Source organism: Anolis carolinensis, chromosome 1 (genome assembly GCF_035594765.1).
Source record: "Anolis carolinensis isolate JA03-04 chromosome 1, rAnoCar3.1.pri, whole genome shotgun sequence".
NCBI classification, from domain to species: Eukaryota; Metazoa; Chordata; class Lepidosauria; order Squamata; family Dactyloidae; genus Anolis; species Anolis carolinensis.
This window is the reverse complement of record NC_085841.1, coordinates 124,219,026-124,235,810: the sequence shown is the minus strand read 5'-3', so window position 1 is coordinate 124,235,810 and position 16,785 is coordinate 124,219,026. Positions and strand designations below refer to the sequence as shown.

The 16,785-nt window shown below is 39.7% G+C and overlaps 1 protein-coding gene and 1 long non-coding RNA gene across 4 annotated transcripts in view; one reads left to right on the top strand and one right to left on the bottom strand.

The window, feature by feature from the left end:
• The window catches only part of LOC134299395 (uncharacterized), a 31,133-nt gene extending 29,418 nt beyond the window's left edge, over positions 1 to 1,715 (top strand). For both annotated transcript variants that reach the window (XR_010006594.1, XR_010006595.1), the window contains one exon: positions 1,579 to 1,715. This is a non-coding gene — a long non-coding RNA (uncharacterized LOC134299395). The remainder of the gene's footprint in view (positions 1 to 1,578) is intronic.
• The window catches only part of col9a1 (collagen type IX alpha 1 chain), a 121,876-nt gene extending 105,892 nt beyond the window's left edge, over positions 1 to 15,984 (bottom strand). Inside the window, exons 1-5 of one of the 2 annotated variants that reach the window (XM_062982121.1) lie at positions 15,807 to 15,984; positions 15,391 to 15,464; positions 12,443 to 12,520; positions 11,950 to 12,082; positions 1,292 to 1,688 (exon numbers count right to left, since the gene is read on the bottom strand). In XM_062982121.1, coding sequence (XP_062838191.1) covers positions 1,292 to 1,688; positions 11,950 to 12,082; positions 12,443 to 12,520; positions 15,391 to 15,464; positions 15,807 to 15,820 — 696 coding nt within the window. In that variant the 5' untranslated portion in view covers positions 15,821 to 15,984. The remainder of the gene's footprint in view (positions 1 to 1,291; positions 1,689 to 11,949; positions 12,083 to 12,442; positions 12,521 to 15,390; positions 15,465 to 15,806) is intronic. The other variant, XM_062982125.1, reaches the window with a different exon arrangement.
• Positions 15,985 to 16,785: the final 801 nt, after the last annotated feature.

Genomic DNA, 16,785 nt, shown 5'->3' with positions numbered 1-16,785 from the left:
GTAGATCAATAGGTACCACTCCAGTGGGAAGGTAACGGCGCTCCGTGCAGTCATGCCGGCCACATGACCTTGGAGGCGTCTACGGACAACGCCGGCTCTTTGGCTTAGAAATGGAGATAAGCACCAACCCCCAGAGTCGGGCACGACTAGATTTAACTTCAGGGGAAACCTTTACCTTTACTACTTATACCCCACTTTAATCTCTCCTGAAGGAGATTCAAAAAGTTAGAAACATCCGACTTACAAACAACTCATAGTTAAGAACGGGGATGAGACAACAGGGAGTGAGAGAAATCTACATCTTGGAAGGGAAATTCACTTTGGAAAGAGTTATCATGGGAAAAAGGTATCTCCACTGAGACCTTATCACCAATCCTTGTTTTCACAACAAAACAATTTTTTCAGAATTCAATTTTCAGAGAGACAGAAAGTGAGGGAAAATCTGAACGGGGTCACAGATAGCAAACCACAAGGGTGTACTGTTAACCCTTCCCTATGCTATCCATAGATAGATGATAGATAGATAGATAGATAGATAGAGAGAGAGAGAGAGAGAGAGAGAGAGAGAGAGAGAGAGAGAGAGAGATAGATCGATAGATAGAGATAGATAGGTTTGGCTGTAGATGCATTTTAAAAATGTACCTGTTTCAACTAACAAACAAATTCAACTTAAGAACACACAATCTATCTTGTTCATAATTTGGGCACTACCTGTATATGACAGTGTAGATTCATATAATGCAGTTCAATGGCAGTATAGATAGGGGCTGGTGCCTTTTCGAAGGCACATAAAACAAAAGAGAATAAATGCTGTTCTCAGTGTCCAGCTTGCATAAATCAATAAGACCTTTTTATATCACTGACACCACAATGAATTTTGATATGCTGCTTAACAGTAATACAGTTCAAAGACAGTCATGTTCCTCCCTACTTTGTAATGGCTTGATGATTTTTAATTAGGAGTTGTAATGAGTTGAAGTAAGGCTTGTATTTAAATGTTCAGAAGATCCAGCATTCATTTTAGTCTAATTTAAAAAAAAATCTCTTGGTTTCCAAATTGTTTTTCCCCCATTCCTCAGAGTATGTGCTTAGTTCTTACGATGTTTCCTCAACACAAAATGCCAACTATAATAAGGTGTAGGCATTGAAAGCTTGTTCAAAGGCAATCGTTTTTTCTCAACAACAATTCAAATAACAGATGCATTAACAAACTATATTATGAAGTTTCTGCCAACACCCCCAAAGTGTTCAAGTAATTCTTTCTTTGAAAAACTAAATGCTCAAAACTTACCGGAACTGAAATCTGAGGATTATTTCTCAATTTTCCCAATGTGGTGAAGCCATCAACGCTGATCTTTCCTCTTGGTGTAATGGTTAAAGTTTGGATCAAAGTGCAGTCCACATAAAGAGTGATCGTGCTCCTTTCTATACCAACCATAACCTTATGCCATTGAGAATCAAATAGATAGGGCAAGTCCAAAAATATTGCTGTCTGGAGAACTCCATCAGTTCCTCTATATGAATACTCAACAGATTTGGCTGGTCCATTAAACTTCAACCCAACTTGTTCATTTCCAGAAACATCCAGAACCTGCCAAATGCTCCAGTATTTCTGAAGTGTACTTCCAGCCATCCGAAAAGTTGTTAGAATGGAATATTCATCAGGTAATCCATTTGGATACAAAGATCTGTACAGGGTGAAAATAAAGCAGAACTTGTTGCTACTGTTTATCAGCTGGTTTGATGTAGCATTGGCACACATTCTTAGTTAGGAGAGAAAATGGATGCTCGCCCACTCAAGACACCATCAGCCTGCTAACAGTTTTGTCCCCATCAAAGACATTGACTCAGATTTATTGCCAGTTGCAGTAATTATAATGCAACAATATTTGCACTTTCTATGTCACAAACGACATAAGCCAAGGCCTTCATTTCAGTCAATACTGTGAACTAAAGCAACCCTGAAACAGTGTTGACCATTAACAGGCCTATTTAGAGATTACTGGTTTTTGTCTATTAATTACACTATGTAACATAATTTGAAAGCTTTTCTGTTCTTGGACTGAAAGTGTTATTTTCTGTTTAATTTTGTGGTACTTAGTCTGAAAGTAGTTGATATACTCCAGAAACATCGTTTTTGTGGCTGCCACATACTGTTTTGAATTGATTGAGACTCTATGAGATATTCACTGAAAAACTATAGCAAAATGTGCTGAAGGATGTCCCGCAAAAACAAAGTTTTTGCAGTTTAATAAACTTTTCCCATGTTTTTATGATAGAACCAATTAGGAAATGACATTTATAACCCAGGAACAAAAATCGTGTTGTATGGTGTTCTATTATTTATCTGCTGCCTTTCTACCAGAAAATGGCACTCGAGATGGCTATTAATGATAACATAAAATAAATAAATACATTTAAATAATTGAAGATACAAATGTAATGAGAAACAGACTGAGTCACAGAGAGTGCGACAACCCAATGCATACTCTGTCCTCCTTGTTGGGACCCCAAGTCGTATAATAGAATCCCTGAAGTCAACTCTGAATTTCAGTTAGAGCAGTGGTTCTCAACCTGTGGGTTCCCAGATGTTTTTGCCTTCAACTCCCAGGAATCCTAACAGCTGGTAAATTGGCTGGGATTTCTGGGAATTGTAGGCCAAAACACTTGTGGACACAAAGGTTGAGAACCACTAAGTTAAAGATAACAATCAGGAGCATTTTCCCAACCCCTTAAATCAAGAAATAGCCTCCTAAGATCTACAGAGATATTAGCAGGAACACCTCAGCAAATGAGAGTCCAAAAGTGGCAGGTTAAAACCTGAAACCTCTATCCGTGGCTGATACCAAATGAGAAAATCCCCCTGGACACACAGAAGACTGGGCAACTTGGAAGGCACTGAACAAACTGCGCTCTGGCACCACAAAATGCAAAGCAAACCTTAAGAAATTACAAAGAGGAGTCCATGACATGCGAGTGTGGAGAAGAGCAAACCACAGACCACTTGCTACAATGAAAAATGGACGATCTTCTTACAGCAACACTAGACGCATTCAAAAGTGGCCAGCTTCTGGTCAAAAGAAATCAAGTATAATGCCAAGTTTTTAACGTTGTGGTTTTTCTATACATTGTAACTGTATTCTCCATTCGCTTCTGACACAATAAATGTTTCCCAGTGGAAGAAAGCACAAGACAAAGACTGCTTGACCCAAGGACCAGTTGTAGGAATGGTCCTGTATTAAGTTCGAGCCTAGAATCTTGAGCCTTGTTGAAAGAAACCCACAGCCTTGCTTTACCCTCTCCGTTGGGGCATCTTCACATACCCTTTCCAGTATGAGGCAGTTGTGTAGTAACTTGGCTCCCTAAACTCTGTATAGTTACATTTTCATGTGTTCCTCTCTAACACAGCTTGTGTCCCTGAATCAGAGCAGACTGCCTTCTGCTGCAATGAGACAGGCTTTCCCTCAAGCTATGTCACATGTCAGTCTTACACGAACCCTGTCACAATGGCCTTATCACACAGGACACAACTGGAAGTTAATCCTGGCAGGCTTCACGCACTGAGCTGGTTGTGTGAAGAAGCTCTCGCTTTCATTTCCGAAGGAATCACACTTCGTTCTACTGGTTAATGAAACATCATTCATGTTATATGCACTTTCTTCCTGAAAGAATGCAGAGGTGATAAAGAACCTGCTTTGCGTTATTTATTAGAAACAGGGAAGCTTGCTGAAACATAACAGATAATCCCCTGGGGTTTTGTATTCATTTCTAAGGTTTCCTTGGAAATATGCAAATTGAAACCACTGAGGAATAATTGAAATTTTCTTCAACTTTTAAAGGAACTTGCCAAACAATAGACAATGCGCAGACTGGCATGTTTGTAGTTGAGCACATATCTTCTTTACTCAGTAGAACATTTCTACTACGTGATGGCAAAGTGATCAGAGATTAAATGCAATTAATTAGTTCAAGTAATACATGAGGAAACTATTGGTTGATTTTAAATAATACAAGGTTGCCTACCTAGAGAGTAGACTAACAAGGGGTAGTAACAATCAGATAGAAATTGGAACGTTTGTACTCTTTACAGCTGTTTTGTTGTTATCTTCAGTATGTAGCTGTATAGTCTTGGTGATTTTATGTATCTAAAATGTTTAGTTTTGTGTTTTCTTGGGAAAATATATTTTAAAAACCAATATGAAGAATCTCACATATCCACCCCAGATATAAAAGGAAAGAGATTCACATTTGCATTAACTGTAAGTTATAACAGAAATATGTATGTAAAATTGTTCTTCTGTTTGATTATTATGGGAATAAAAAGCCATTCAATTTTTCTATATTGTTTATATTCCTATATAAACAATATAAAATGATGTTTTACTGGAAAATTTCTGCAGATTTAAATTTTAAAGAAGAAGTTAAATATCTCACTATCATCTTTTCTGGCAATTCTTCGTCTTTCCAAATTCATAAGATATCAAGGTTATAGTCCTTTAGATAAAGGGTCTGGACAAAACACCATAATTCTTTTATGTTTAATAGGACTTTTTAAAAATCCAGCTGATGGTAAAATATTATTTGCAGATATTAGTTCAATACAGTGGAAAACCAATTACATTGTGGGTCTTACACTGCATAAATGTTTTACATAAATATAATATCAAAAAATAGTAATATAAAAGCTATAGTAATATAGAGGCTGTGCTGATGAAAATCTATAGCAGTGGTTCCCAACCCATGGGCCGCAGCCCACCAGTGGGCCGCAAGAACTAAAATCTGGTCTGCAAACCTCCTTCCTCTTTATTTATTTATTCATTTTGATTTTATTTCCACTCATTTCTGCAGAGCTGAGTACTTTTTGTATTTCCGCTTTTTTGTATTTTTTCAACCTCAGCCCCCTCCCCTTCTTTTTTTTACGAGCGTTAACAAAATCCACAGATAATAACACAGCCCAACCAAAAAATATCTTGGTGTCTTCATTTTTAGGCCTGTTCCTGGGGTTGTTTGGAGTGTTGATTCAGAAAATTGCATTGGATAGACCACATCAGCTCTAGATTATTAACTATGGTTTTCCATGGGCAGGCATATGGCGACTAGTGGGTGGCATATGTTGTGTACCAGAAACTAGTGCTGATGTGGTCTATCCAATGCAATTTTCTGAAGAAGCACTCCAAATAACCAAACTGAATCTAAAGTTGACCAAAAACTGATTTGTAACCTTTTTGATACTAATGTTGGAGAGTAGGCCCTGCTCAAAGTGGTTCCCGGTTAAATCTACAGAAACAAAGTACAACATCAGTAGGCACCTTAGAGAGCTCCCATTAGGAGAATGTCATACTTGTGAATAGATTAGCTTCCTAGTGGATATATTTGGCTCTTTACACCAACTTTTTTCCTAGCAGCATTCTTTAGCATAGATTTTAGCTTATGTTCTTCATTTTTGAGTCAATTTTAATGATAAATCTGGCTTTTGAAACTCATCTTATGCTTTTGTGTATGTGCAATCAGCCCTTCACATTTAACTTTTGGAGATTTGATTATTTATGGATATGATTTAAAAAGCTCTATCTAGGAAACTCTAGCCTCTCCAGTGTGGCTCGGTAACCAACTTTCAAGTCAAGTAAAAAGATCTGCATTTTTCTATTTGTGGTTTTTCTACTTTCATGCAAACCTTGAGCACTTAACCCTTGTGAAAATGGAAAGCCCACTGCATTGGCATTTGTTGCCTGTTTTCTTATGGTGACTCATGAAATTTCATAGTTTTCTTGGGCAAGGAATACTCAGAGGTGTTTTCACCAGTTCCTTCCCCTGAAATATAGCCCATAGCACCTGGTATTTGTTGGCAGCCTCCCATTCAAGTACCAATCAGAGCTGATCTGGCTTAGTTTGTAAACTCAGACAGGATCTTGTGCCTTTAGGATTTTTTGGGTCATTGTCTAATGCTTACACCAATGGAATTAAGGTGCCTGCATTAGCTTAATTGCTATTGAAGGAACTAGCGGAAGTTATTTCAGAACCACTGGCAATCATCTTCGAGAGTTCTTGGAGAACAGGAGAAGTCCCAGCAGATTGGAGGAGGGCGAATGTGGTCCCTATCTTCAAGAAGGGAAAAAAGAACGACCCAAACAATTACCGTCCGGTCAGCCTCACATCAATACCAGGCAAGATTCTGGAAAAGATCATTAAGGAAGTGGTCTGCAAACACTTAGAAACAAATGCGGTCATTGCTAATAGTCAACACGGATTTACCAAAAACAAGTCATGCCAGACTAATCTGATCTCTTTTTTCGATAGAGTTACGAGTTGGGTCGATACAGGGAATGCCGTGGATGTAGCATATCTAGATTTCAGTAAGGCCTTCGACAAAGTCCCCCACGACCTTCTGGCAAACAAACTAGTAAAATGTGGGCTAGACAAAACTACGGTTAGGTGGATCTGTAATTGGCTAAGCGAACGAACCCAAAGGGTGCTCACCAATGCGTCGTCTTCATCATGGAAAGAAGTGACAAGTGGAGTGCCGCAGGGCTCCGTCCTGGGCCCGGTTCTGTTCAACATCTTTATTAACGACTTAGACGAAGGGTTAGAAGGCACGATCATCAAGTTTGCAGATGACACCAAACTCGGAGGGATAGCTAACACTCCAGAAGACAGGAGCAGAATTCAAAATGATCTTGACAGACTAGAGAGATGGGCCGAAACTAACAAAATGAAGTTCAACAGGGACAAATGCAAGATACTTCACTTCGGCAGAAAAAATGGAAATCAAAGATACAGAATGGGGGACGCCTGGCTTGACAGCAGTGTGTGCGAAAAAGATCTTGGAGTCCTCGTGGACAACAAGTTAAACATGAGCCTACAATGTGATGCGGCAGCTAAAAAAGCCAATGGGATTTTGGCCTGCATCAATAGGGGAATAACGTCTAGATCCAGGGAAGTCATGCTCCCCCTCTATTCTGCCTTGGTCAGACCACACCTGGAATACTGTGTCCAGTTTTGGGCACCGCAGATGAAGGGAGATGCTGACAAGCTGGAAAGCGTCCAGAGGAGGGCAACTAAAATGATTAAGGGTCTGGAGAACAAGCCCTATGAGGAGAGGCTTAAAGAGCTGGGCATGTTTAGCCTGCAGAAGAGAAGGCTGAGAGGAGACATGATAGCCATGTACAAATATGTGAGGGGAAGTCATAGGGAGGAGGGAGCAAGCTTATTTTCTGCTGCCCTGCAGACTAGGACACGGAACAATGGCTTCAAACTACAGGAAAGGAGATTCCACCTGAACATCAGGAAGAACTTCCTCACTGTGAGGGCTGTTCGGCAGTGGAACTCTCTCCCCCGGGCCGTGGTGGAGGCTCCTTCTTTGGAGGCTTTTAAGCAGAGGCTGGATGGCCATCTGTCGGGGGTGCTTTGAATGCGATTTCCTGCTTCTTAGCGGGGGGTTGGACTAGATGGCCCTTGAGGTCTCTTCCAACTCTACTATTCTATGATTCTATGATTCTATGATTAAGGTCACCAACCAGCCTGATTATTTTAAATATTGACACTGCCAAAGGACCATGATCCTTGCTTCGAACTAGAAAAAGATTTATGACATTGTGGTGGACAGCACATACTACAATGAGATACAAAACCAAACCAGTTAAGCTCACATACAGTTGTAATAGGGTCTAAGTGTCCTGATGGCACCAGATCCTACCTGATCTTGGAAACATGGATCATCCCTTAGATGGGAGACCATTCACGCATGCCAGGTGCTGTTGGCTATATTTCAGAGGAAGGAACTGGCAAAACCTTCTCTGAGAATTCCTTGCCTAGGAAACCCCTATGAAATTCAGTGGGAAGGTGCATACAGGCATATAACTTTACACGGGAATAACTGCAGTAGTTCTTTCAGCACCAGCTTTGGTGAACAGCACTGTTGTACTTCTCTCTGGCCACCAGATGGCAGTAGGCACAACCATTGCTTCCAAGCACTGGCTACACTCATTAAGAAGAGACACTGAGCCTTTTCAAGCATACCAGACAAATTACAGGAACGCAAGCACATTTCCTGCATAATAGCTGCTGCTGTTGCGCCCCAGACTAATATTAAAAGATAATTACATGCTTCATATACAAATGAGTGATAATGTAGGGCAGTGAGGTACAACGGCTTTATTAGCAGGATTCTGGGAGAGCTGTATTACTCACAATCACGCTAGGCAAGCTGTATAGAATAGGATCCGGTATCATCTCAGGTGAGCTATTCACTAGCAGGAAGATCAACCGCTTCTATATTCTGTGCTCGGAATTGATGTCTATAAACATATAGTTTGCTTTGCCTCACTAAGCTGCAGTGCCTCTGCCTATCTCCAGCAAACACCGTTTTCTGATTGTGGCAGAAAGTTTTTAAAATTCCAAGATATTTTACCTTTATGGAGCGAGAAAATATTTGGTTTGCCAGATCTCTATGCCTGGTCCAACTTCCGGTGGAAGATCAGGGTACAAATTCTCTAGTTTTGTTGGACTCCACTTCAGGCAAGAGGAAAAGACTGAATCCAAATCTCCAGCTAAGCCAATAGAGCTTGCTGCAATGTCTAAGGCTTAATATATTTGCTGTTGCAACTTGCAAAGACTCCCTGAAGGTCTATATATTTATTTAGTTAACTTGTTTCCACTTTCCCTTGGAGCCTGTAGCCCCAAGACTCACCTCTGCTCGTTTTTACAAGGTTAGATTAAATGTTCCTTATTCATCTCCATAGGTAAGGGTGCGTCCATACTGTAGAATTAATGCAGTTTGACACCACTGTAACTGCCATGGCTCAATGCTATGGAATCCTGGGATTTGTAGTTTACTGAGATCCCAGGTTCTTTGGCAGAGGAGGCTAAAGACCTTGTACAATTACAAGCAGAGCCAGTCCAACAATGAGGTGAATGAAGCAGTCACTTCGGGCGCAAAACATACGGGGGCGCAGTTGAGACTGCTTTTTCTGTTGATTTGTTGTAAAACATGTTTTGGTGCTTAATTTGTAAAATCTTAATTAATGTGATGTTTAATAGGCTTTCCCTTAATCCCTCCTTATTATCCAACATTTTTGCTTATCTAACACTTTTATTTTTCAGTGATTGGTTTGTTGTTTGTTGTTCTGTTTGCCTACACCTGAAAGATACCTAGGGCCGGCTCTGATTACAAGCCCCAGGATTCCATAGCATTGAGCCATTGTAGTTAAAGCGGTGTCAAACTGCATTAATTCTAAAGTGTAGATCAGTGGTTCTCAACCTCTGGGCCCCCAGATGTTTTGGCTTTCAATTTCCAGAAATCCTAACAGCTGGTAAAGTGGCTGGGAATTCTGGGAGTTGTAGACCAAAACACCTGGGGACCCACAGGTTGAGAACCACTGCTGTAGATGAACCCTAAGTGAGAGGAAATAATCTCATTTCATTTTGCTCTAGGAACACCTTCTTCAGCTAAGATTTCAAAACAAGAACTGTGGCATGTGTGTGTACACATGTGTTTGGACAACAAGCTTTGAGCAACTATGGATGTTACTTAATGCATATTACTTAATGATACCACTAAGGACTGTGCTGCATGGATGATGAGGTACATTTAAGGGTAAAGTGAGCTGGGGATTGGGTCTAGGGCCCCTGTGGATACCAAAATCTGTGGATGCTCATATCCCATTATATAGTAATTTCAAGCTGTGGATGATATTCAGAATCTATTGACATGGAGGGCCAACTGTAATTGAAAAAGTGATAATATATAATCAGGTCACTCCCACTCCCCTTTGTCAATGTTTTAATAATGGAGTATGTACTGAAGGCAGTGCTAAATTAGATGACTTTGTTCCTGTTCTGGTGTTCTAGTTGTGGATGCAACAAATAAGGGTGTCTTAAGTCCTTTTGCTTTCTGAGGTGTGGGACAAGATATCCAGTGCTTCCATTCCATGTAGAGGAGATTATTAGGCTGCCTGTTCTTTGTCTCCATGTTGACTCCAACTTACAGACATCCTACCATTGTGTTTTCTTAGCAAGATTTGTTCAGAGAGGGTTTCCCTTTGCCTTCCCCTGAGGGTGACAGAATTTGACTTGCTCAAGGTCACTCAGTGGTTTTTTATGGCGGAGTGGGGATCTGAATCCTGGTTTCCAAGCATGTAATCCAACACTCAAGTTACTGAACTATACTCTTAATGCAATACTGACAATAGAATAGTATCACCCACCATGACAGAAGGGTGGCAGACTAGTTTAGAAGATGAGGAGAGACTGCATGGCATTGCAACTCTCTCCTCCAAGACTGGAGGACTGAGAAACAACAGTCAGAAGATTGCTAGAGCTGCCGCCAACATTGCAGCCTCAAGCAATTGCTTCACTGGGTTGCTGTGAGTTTCCAAGGCTGTATGGCCATGTTCCAGAAGCAAGTCCCAGTGATTCTGGCCATGAAAGTCTTTGACAACACAATTGCTTCACTCTATTCAATGCTAAGGCCAGACTTGAGAATGTGAACCTTGTCCCCTCTTTCATTATTGTCTTTCTTCTTGACTTCCGTTTGTATGGGAGAGGGAATACATTCTCTACTGCAGTGGCTCTCAACCTGGGAACCCCAGATGTTTTTGGCCTACAACTCCCAGAAATCCCAGCCAGTTTACCAGCTGTTAGGATTTCTGGGAGTTGAAGGCCAAAAACATCTGGGGACCCCAAGTTGAGAACCACGGATCTGTTGGGAGGACCCTTTTTACCCCTGTATGTTTCCTACCTGTTTTATAACCCTAATTTTTCAGGTTTCTATACTGGATGGGAAGGATAGAAAAGATTCTCTGTTACACACATTGAGTCTTATCACATGGACAAGTCAGGAGGAATCAGAGAAGAGAGTAGAGTTCAAATGCTCATCCTCACTTGACCTCTGCTTGGCCACTCTACAAAAAAAGAAGAGTGTCTGAAAATAGCTACCACGTGATGTCAGTACAAAGAAGCATAAGGTGTCACATGTGATAGGAACTACCTGCTCTACAAGATTCTAGGATCTAGTCACCTGATTGAGATCAGTACGAGTTATTTCATACATGGATAGTTTGAATTATGGTGATGAATGTATCAACTTGGATCTAAATTCTCTTTTAGTTCTAACTAGAAAAGTCCCATTGAATCTGTTAGATTTACCTATAGGTCCATCTCCACTGTAGAATTAATGCAGTTTGACACCACTTTGCCATGTCTAAATGCTATGGAATCATGGAGGTTGTAGTTCTACAAGATATGTAGCCTTATCTGCCAAAGAATGCTAGTGCCTCACCAAACTACAGTACCCTTTATCCCATACCGTTGAGACATGGCAGTTAAAGTGCTCTCAAACTGCACTAATTCTACAGTGGAGATGTACTCTATATGTTCACTCATCATTCATCAGTTGACTGAATGTGCCTATTCTACTCAGAACTGACCAAAGGGATACCAGCCCCACCCTCAACACTAAGTTGAAACACCAGACACAAGGGCTAACTGAGAAATGGCAAAGCTCCAAATACATCTGAACTGCATACTGATTACATGGATCTTTTCACTGATTCTATTTTAATAGAGGTTTTTTATCCAGTTATATACCTGGTTTATGTAATGTTAATATTGTTTTTGTGTTGATGTATTTTATTGTACTTTTATGGATTTCATGTATGGCATCTTTGTGGGCTATTTTGTAAGCTGCCCTGAGTCCCTGTGGGAGATGGAGGTGGGGTATAAATAAAATTTTATTATTATAGTATTATATTATAGATGCTGATTAAATCAGACAAAAAAGAGGTGGTATCCACATACACTGGGTGACTTCAAGTATTCAAAGGCCAAATAGGATATCCTTGGAATGGAGAATATATTTAACTCTTCCAAAACTGTTGTCTAAGTAAGAGACAGTTGTCCATTTAGACACGTATTTCAAAGTGATAATATAACAAAACTAACAGCACATATTACCTAGTAGGAATCCTGAAGTCCACAGTTGTGCCTAACTTATAAGCCACTTGTAAAGCTGTGGAACCCACCACACGTTGGATAATGCCCCTGGAAGCAGCTTTATCAAGCTGGAACTGTGAAATCAGGTCATATCCTATAAGGACAAACAGACACATTTCAATTTTATGGAAAGACAAATAAGTAGCCAGACCAAACAGCTAAATATTCTCCCTTAGGTCTCTCTTACAATACAAACTTTGTTACTGTTCAAACTAATTTAATTTCTGTTTCAAATCTTAAAAAGTCAAGCATGCTTTCTTGCATTATTTTATTAAACAACCCTGTGAGTTAACTTACAGGTCACGATTGACAAAAGGAACAGAATTATTTTATTAAATAAACAGGCATTACAAGTAGCACCTTTTTTTCAACCAGATGTGATTCCCACCAAAAAGAAGCATGAAAGAGGCAATCCTCTTTTAAAATTGTTTGAAAGAAAGAAACATATACTTGCCTGGCAAATCATCTTGGCCAATTCTGGTCACAGGGCAAAGATCCGCATTTGTGCTGGAACTGAAAGTTACCGGAAACCCTATACAGAACAGTACACAGTTATCTCTGTCCACTATGTTCTTGGATAATGTGCCAACACTGAAACACCTCTTTGAAGATGAGCACCCCAAAAATAAATGGCATTTAATTGCAAGAAAGTGATTTTCAGGGTATAAAAAGACTTAGGAGCACAAATGGATTTTAAACACCACCACAGGAGAAATCATGGGGAAATTCTCAGACAGCTCTGCATCACATCCATATTGCCCCACTGGTAATAGATATGTTGTTAACTCTTTTGAGAAACAGAAGACAGTAAAAGGCATCAATTTTCTTTCCCATTTCTAATGGGACTGGAAAGTATATTCAAAAATATCCCCCAAAATGGTAGAAACCCCTACCTATTGAGTATTGAGAAACCCTAGTGAGAAGAATCTTTAGCTGATTGAATAATAATAATAATAATAATAATAATAATAATAATAATAATAATAATAACTTTATTTTATACCCCACCACCATCTCCCCAAAGGGACTCGGGGTGGCTTACAAGCAGGACCAAGCCCAGGACCTACAACAAAATTCAACAACTAAAAACGCAAGTAGAAACATAATAACATATAGCAGTCACAATTAAAAACAGCAAAGTATAAAAACAAGGTTAAAACTATAATCAAACCAAATCTACACCTAATAACCAGGAATATGATGGGCATGATCAGATGAGAGAGATCAGACTAACATGTTATTGTTTCATGAAAAAAAATCACATGTGGTTGTTTTGCACAGAAAACAGCATTTTCTATGTAAGAAATAGTGTTGTGATAAATAATATTTCAACATATAAATATTACTTCCTGCACAAAAAGTACTATTTTTCTGCATGGAAAAAGCTGGAATTGGGGACTTGTTCTGCATACAATTTCACATGTTTGATTTGCATAGAAAACAACACTTCACACACAGAAAATTGCTGTTTTCTGTGCAAAACAACCACTTGTGGCCTTTGTGCAGATCAAATCCTAAATTTAAAATATCTTTGGAGAAATGCATGTTTTTTTGCAAACTTGAAAAACTGTATGGTTTTCAAAGACTTTCTAATGACAGTATAAAAAGTGCTGAAGTCATTCATTGCTACCTTCAAGAAGAAACTTAGTGAAGAATTACATCTTTAAACTTTCTGTCTTCCCAGTCACAGGTTTGTAATATAAAGAGTGCCACAGTGCAGAGCTGATTGTGGTTTGGGCAGCTTCTAAAATGTCTAGTTAGCTAAGTCAACAGTGGACCTAAACTTAATTCAAAATAAACAGGCATCAAGTCTCTCTGTTGGAAATCTATGCCATTGGCTCCACTCCCCTTTCCTTTCATATTTCAGATGTTCCCACTCCTTCCTCTCCCATGTTTGATCGCACAACAAGCCCTGCACGGTGAGGGTAAATGTGGGGTGGCATTACAACATGAAAGAAAGCTTCTTGCATGAACAAACAGCCATTTCACTGCCTGAAATAGCCACTCTTTTTACTAAGCTCCCAGTGTGAGCATGGAAGGAGGGGGGGAAGGCCCTCAGCCTATTTACGTGCCATCAAAACCTCTCCCTAAAGAACCAAAAAGGAAAATTAAACATTCGTTTGAGTTAGCTTTGGGCCTCCACTAAGCAATGTGTCAAGTCAAGCTGGAAAATGTCTCTAGAGAGTAGATGAAAGACTTTTATAGTTTGAAAGGACACAGTCCACAGAGAGCTTCTTGTCTCTTCCAAGAACCAACATTTTACAGAGTCGCATGTCCTAAGCCTAAGCGATGAAATATGTCTATTGCCTCTCCTACCCTAAGACCTAAGCCTGCTATAGGTCTGGGGAATTTAATTTCCTATGGGAACTTCTTATATACTGTTCATGTCCTAAATAGTTTCCTTCAGATGGCAGATAACTCATGTATTTTATTGATAGGGCTGCTGTGAGTTTTCCAGGCTGTGTGGCCATGTTCCAGAAGCAGTCTCTCCTGACATTTTGCCCACATCTATGGCACGCATCCTCAGAGGTTGTGAGGTATATTGGAAACTAAGCAAGGGAGGTTTATATATCTGTGGAAGTTCCTGGGTGCGGGGGGGGGGGGGGAGAGAGAGGTCCAGGTTGGGAGAATTTTATTGATATGTTGCTTTTCTCCTAAAGTAGGACCCAAGGTAGCTCACAGATAAAATCACTTAAAACAATGCATTGCCCAAGGATGATGATTTAAAATATAACAGTAATGGCATAATTATATTAATAATGAGCTTAAATAAACACTAAATACTTTAATTAAACTTATCTCTTTTCTTTTCTTAGCATATTCAGAACTCTTCCTTAGGTTGCTCTGTCTAATTCAAATCCATTCATATCCAGAAAGGGTTAGATCAACCTTCTGCAAACATTTTACTTGGGAAGAACTTTTGAAATAATGTTCAGATCTCAGAGAACCTGAACATTATTATATATAAAATTCAAAAAAGGTTTATTCCTTTTTCAATGACAATCTCTTATGGAACTGCTTACAACCTCTTGCAGGACCCTAGGGTTTTGGGGAAACCTAGTCAAGAAATCCTAAATTAGACTAGTAAAATGCATTACTCCATTTGTCCCAGAATCTCCAATTTCAGAAATGTCATAGATCTTTGTCCTCCCCATCCCACCCCATATAGCTAGCATATAAACTAAAAGTACCAAATGTAAGCAGTAGCTTTAGAATGCCAATCATCTGTTGACCCTCTTTTTCTGAAATATTGCTTCATTTTCAGTCTCCTTTTTATATCTTCATTCATCATGCACATGCAGTAACCTAATTCCTTGGCTTTAGGCTGTTACATATTGCTAAGTTTGTCAGAACCGTCTGACTTCCAAAATCTTCAATAGGAGTAACAAAGAAGAGCCTTACTTGTCTGCTGTTGGAAAGAAGTTGATGTCAGAAACCCCAGAAAACAGCACATGCGACACAAAAATCGATACTGCCTGCAAGGAAAGAAAGGCAGTTGAAATATGAGCGTACACTGCCTAATTACAATGTCACCCACTTTCATCTCAGAGTCATGCATATGAAATATATAAATGTGGGACTTAAATCTCTGCTAGCACAGTTGGCAAGCAAAGCTCTTTCAGGTTTGCATCCTAGTGCAACAAACGTTGACATCTGAATAGTTGTCTAAAACATCTGTTCTTACATCCATTATCTGTCACGGGAAAGGGAAAAAAGAAATAGAAGGTTCAGCTAAGAAAGGCTACTTAAAGTGCAATATATCTATATTTCCCAATTTGGAGGTCTGGTCTCACTTAGAAATATATTTGATTCCTTACCAGTTGATCTTCATTTTCTCACCCGATTCTGGGTGTTTTAGGCAGCTGAGTGAATGGTTTTTGTTAGTCGTAGGTTCCCATTCACAGTAGAGTGAGAGTGTCTCAGAACCAACGCTCTCTGCCCCTCAGTGGGCATCCATGGGGAAATGAAACTCACACTGTGATGAGTGTTTTAATACTTCTGAACAGACCTGGAGGTGGGCATTAAGCCGGCTTACGTTTCTTGGAGGGTATATGAAGGAGGAATTTAGCTGGCATGTAAAAGGGAGGGAAGGAGGTGGATATAAGTAGAAACTCTCTACTTAAACAATGTCCCCCTGTGAGTGAGATGGCAGTAAGGGGGTGGAGTAGCATTACAGGAGAGAAACATGAACTAGAGTCTGGAGGTGACCCAGTGAGGACGTGTGTATTTTGGCAACTCTACTAATCAGGGTGAGTTCAAAAGCTAATGGAAAGGAACTTTTCATTTCTCACCAACTTCTTAATGAGGCAAGTCTCTTTCTGCAGCTGGCCATCCTGTTGTCAAGTAATTCTACTCAGCAAAAACAAGCAATTTAGCTAAGGTTCACTGCATAAGTAAAACATTTGCCAAAGAATACACATTTTCTAATTAAATGTTCTGTCCCGGCAGGTTAATCACAATTGTTTTGATTTAATTTATATACTTTAACCATACAAAACTGTGGAGAGATATGCCAGTATGGATGAACAGAGAATGGAAACCCAAACCAATACATCTTGCCAGACAGAGACATCCGGACAGCTTGGATCCAGAGAGGTAGGTCCATATTGTTGTTCCCATTTGCAGAGACAGCACACTGAGTGGAGCTTGGAATAGCCACCCTATGGGTGATGACTGAGACATATATGCAGAGTAAGCTGCATCATACTGAGTCATAACTCAAAATGCTTCATCAGAATACTTAGTCCATTTGATCCAGTAATGTCTACTCTGTCTACCAGTGGTTCTCAAAATTAA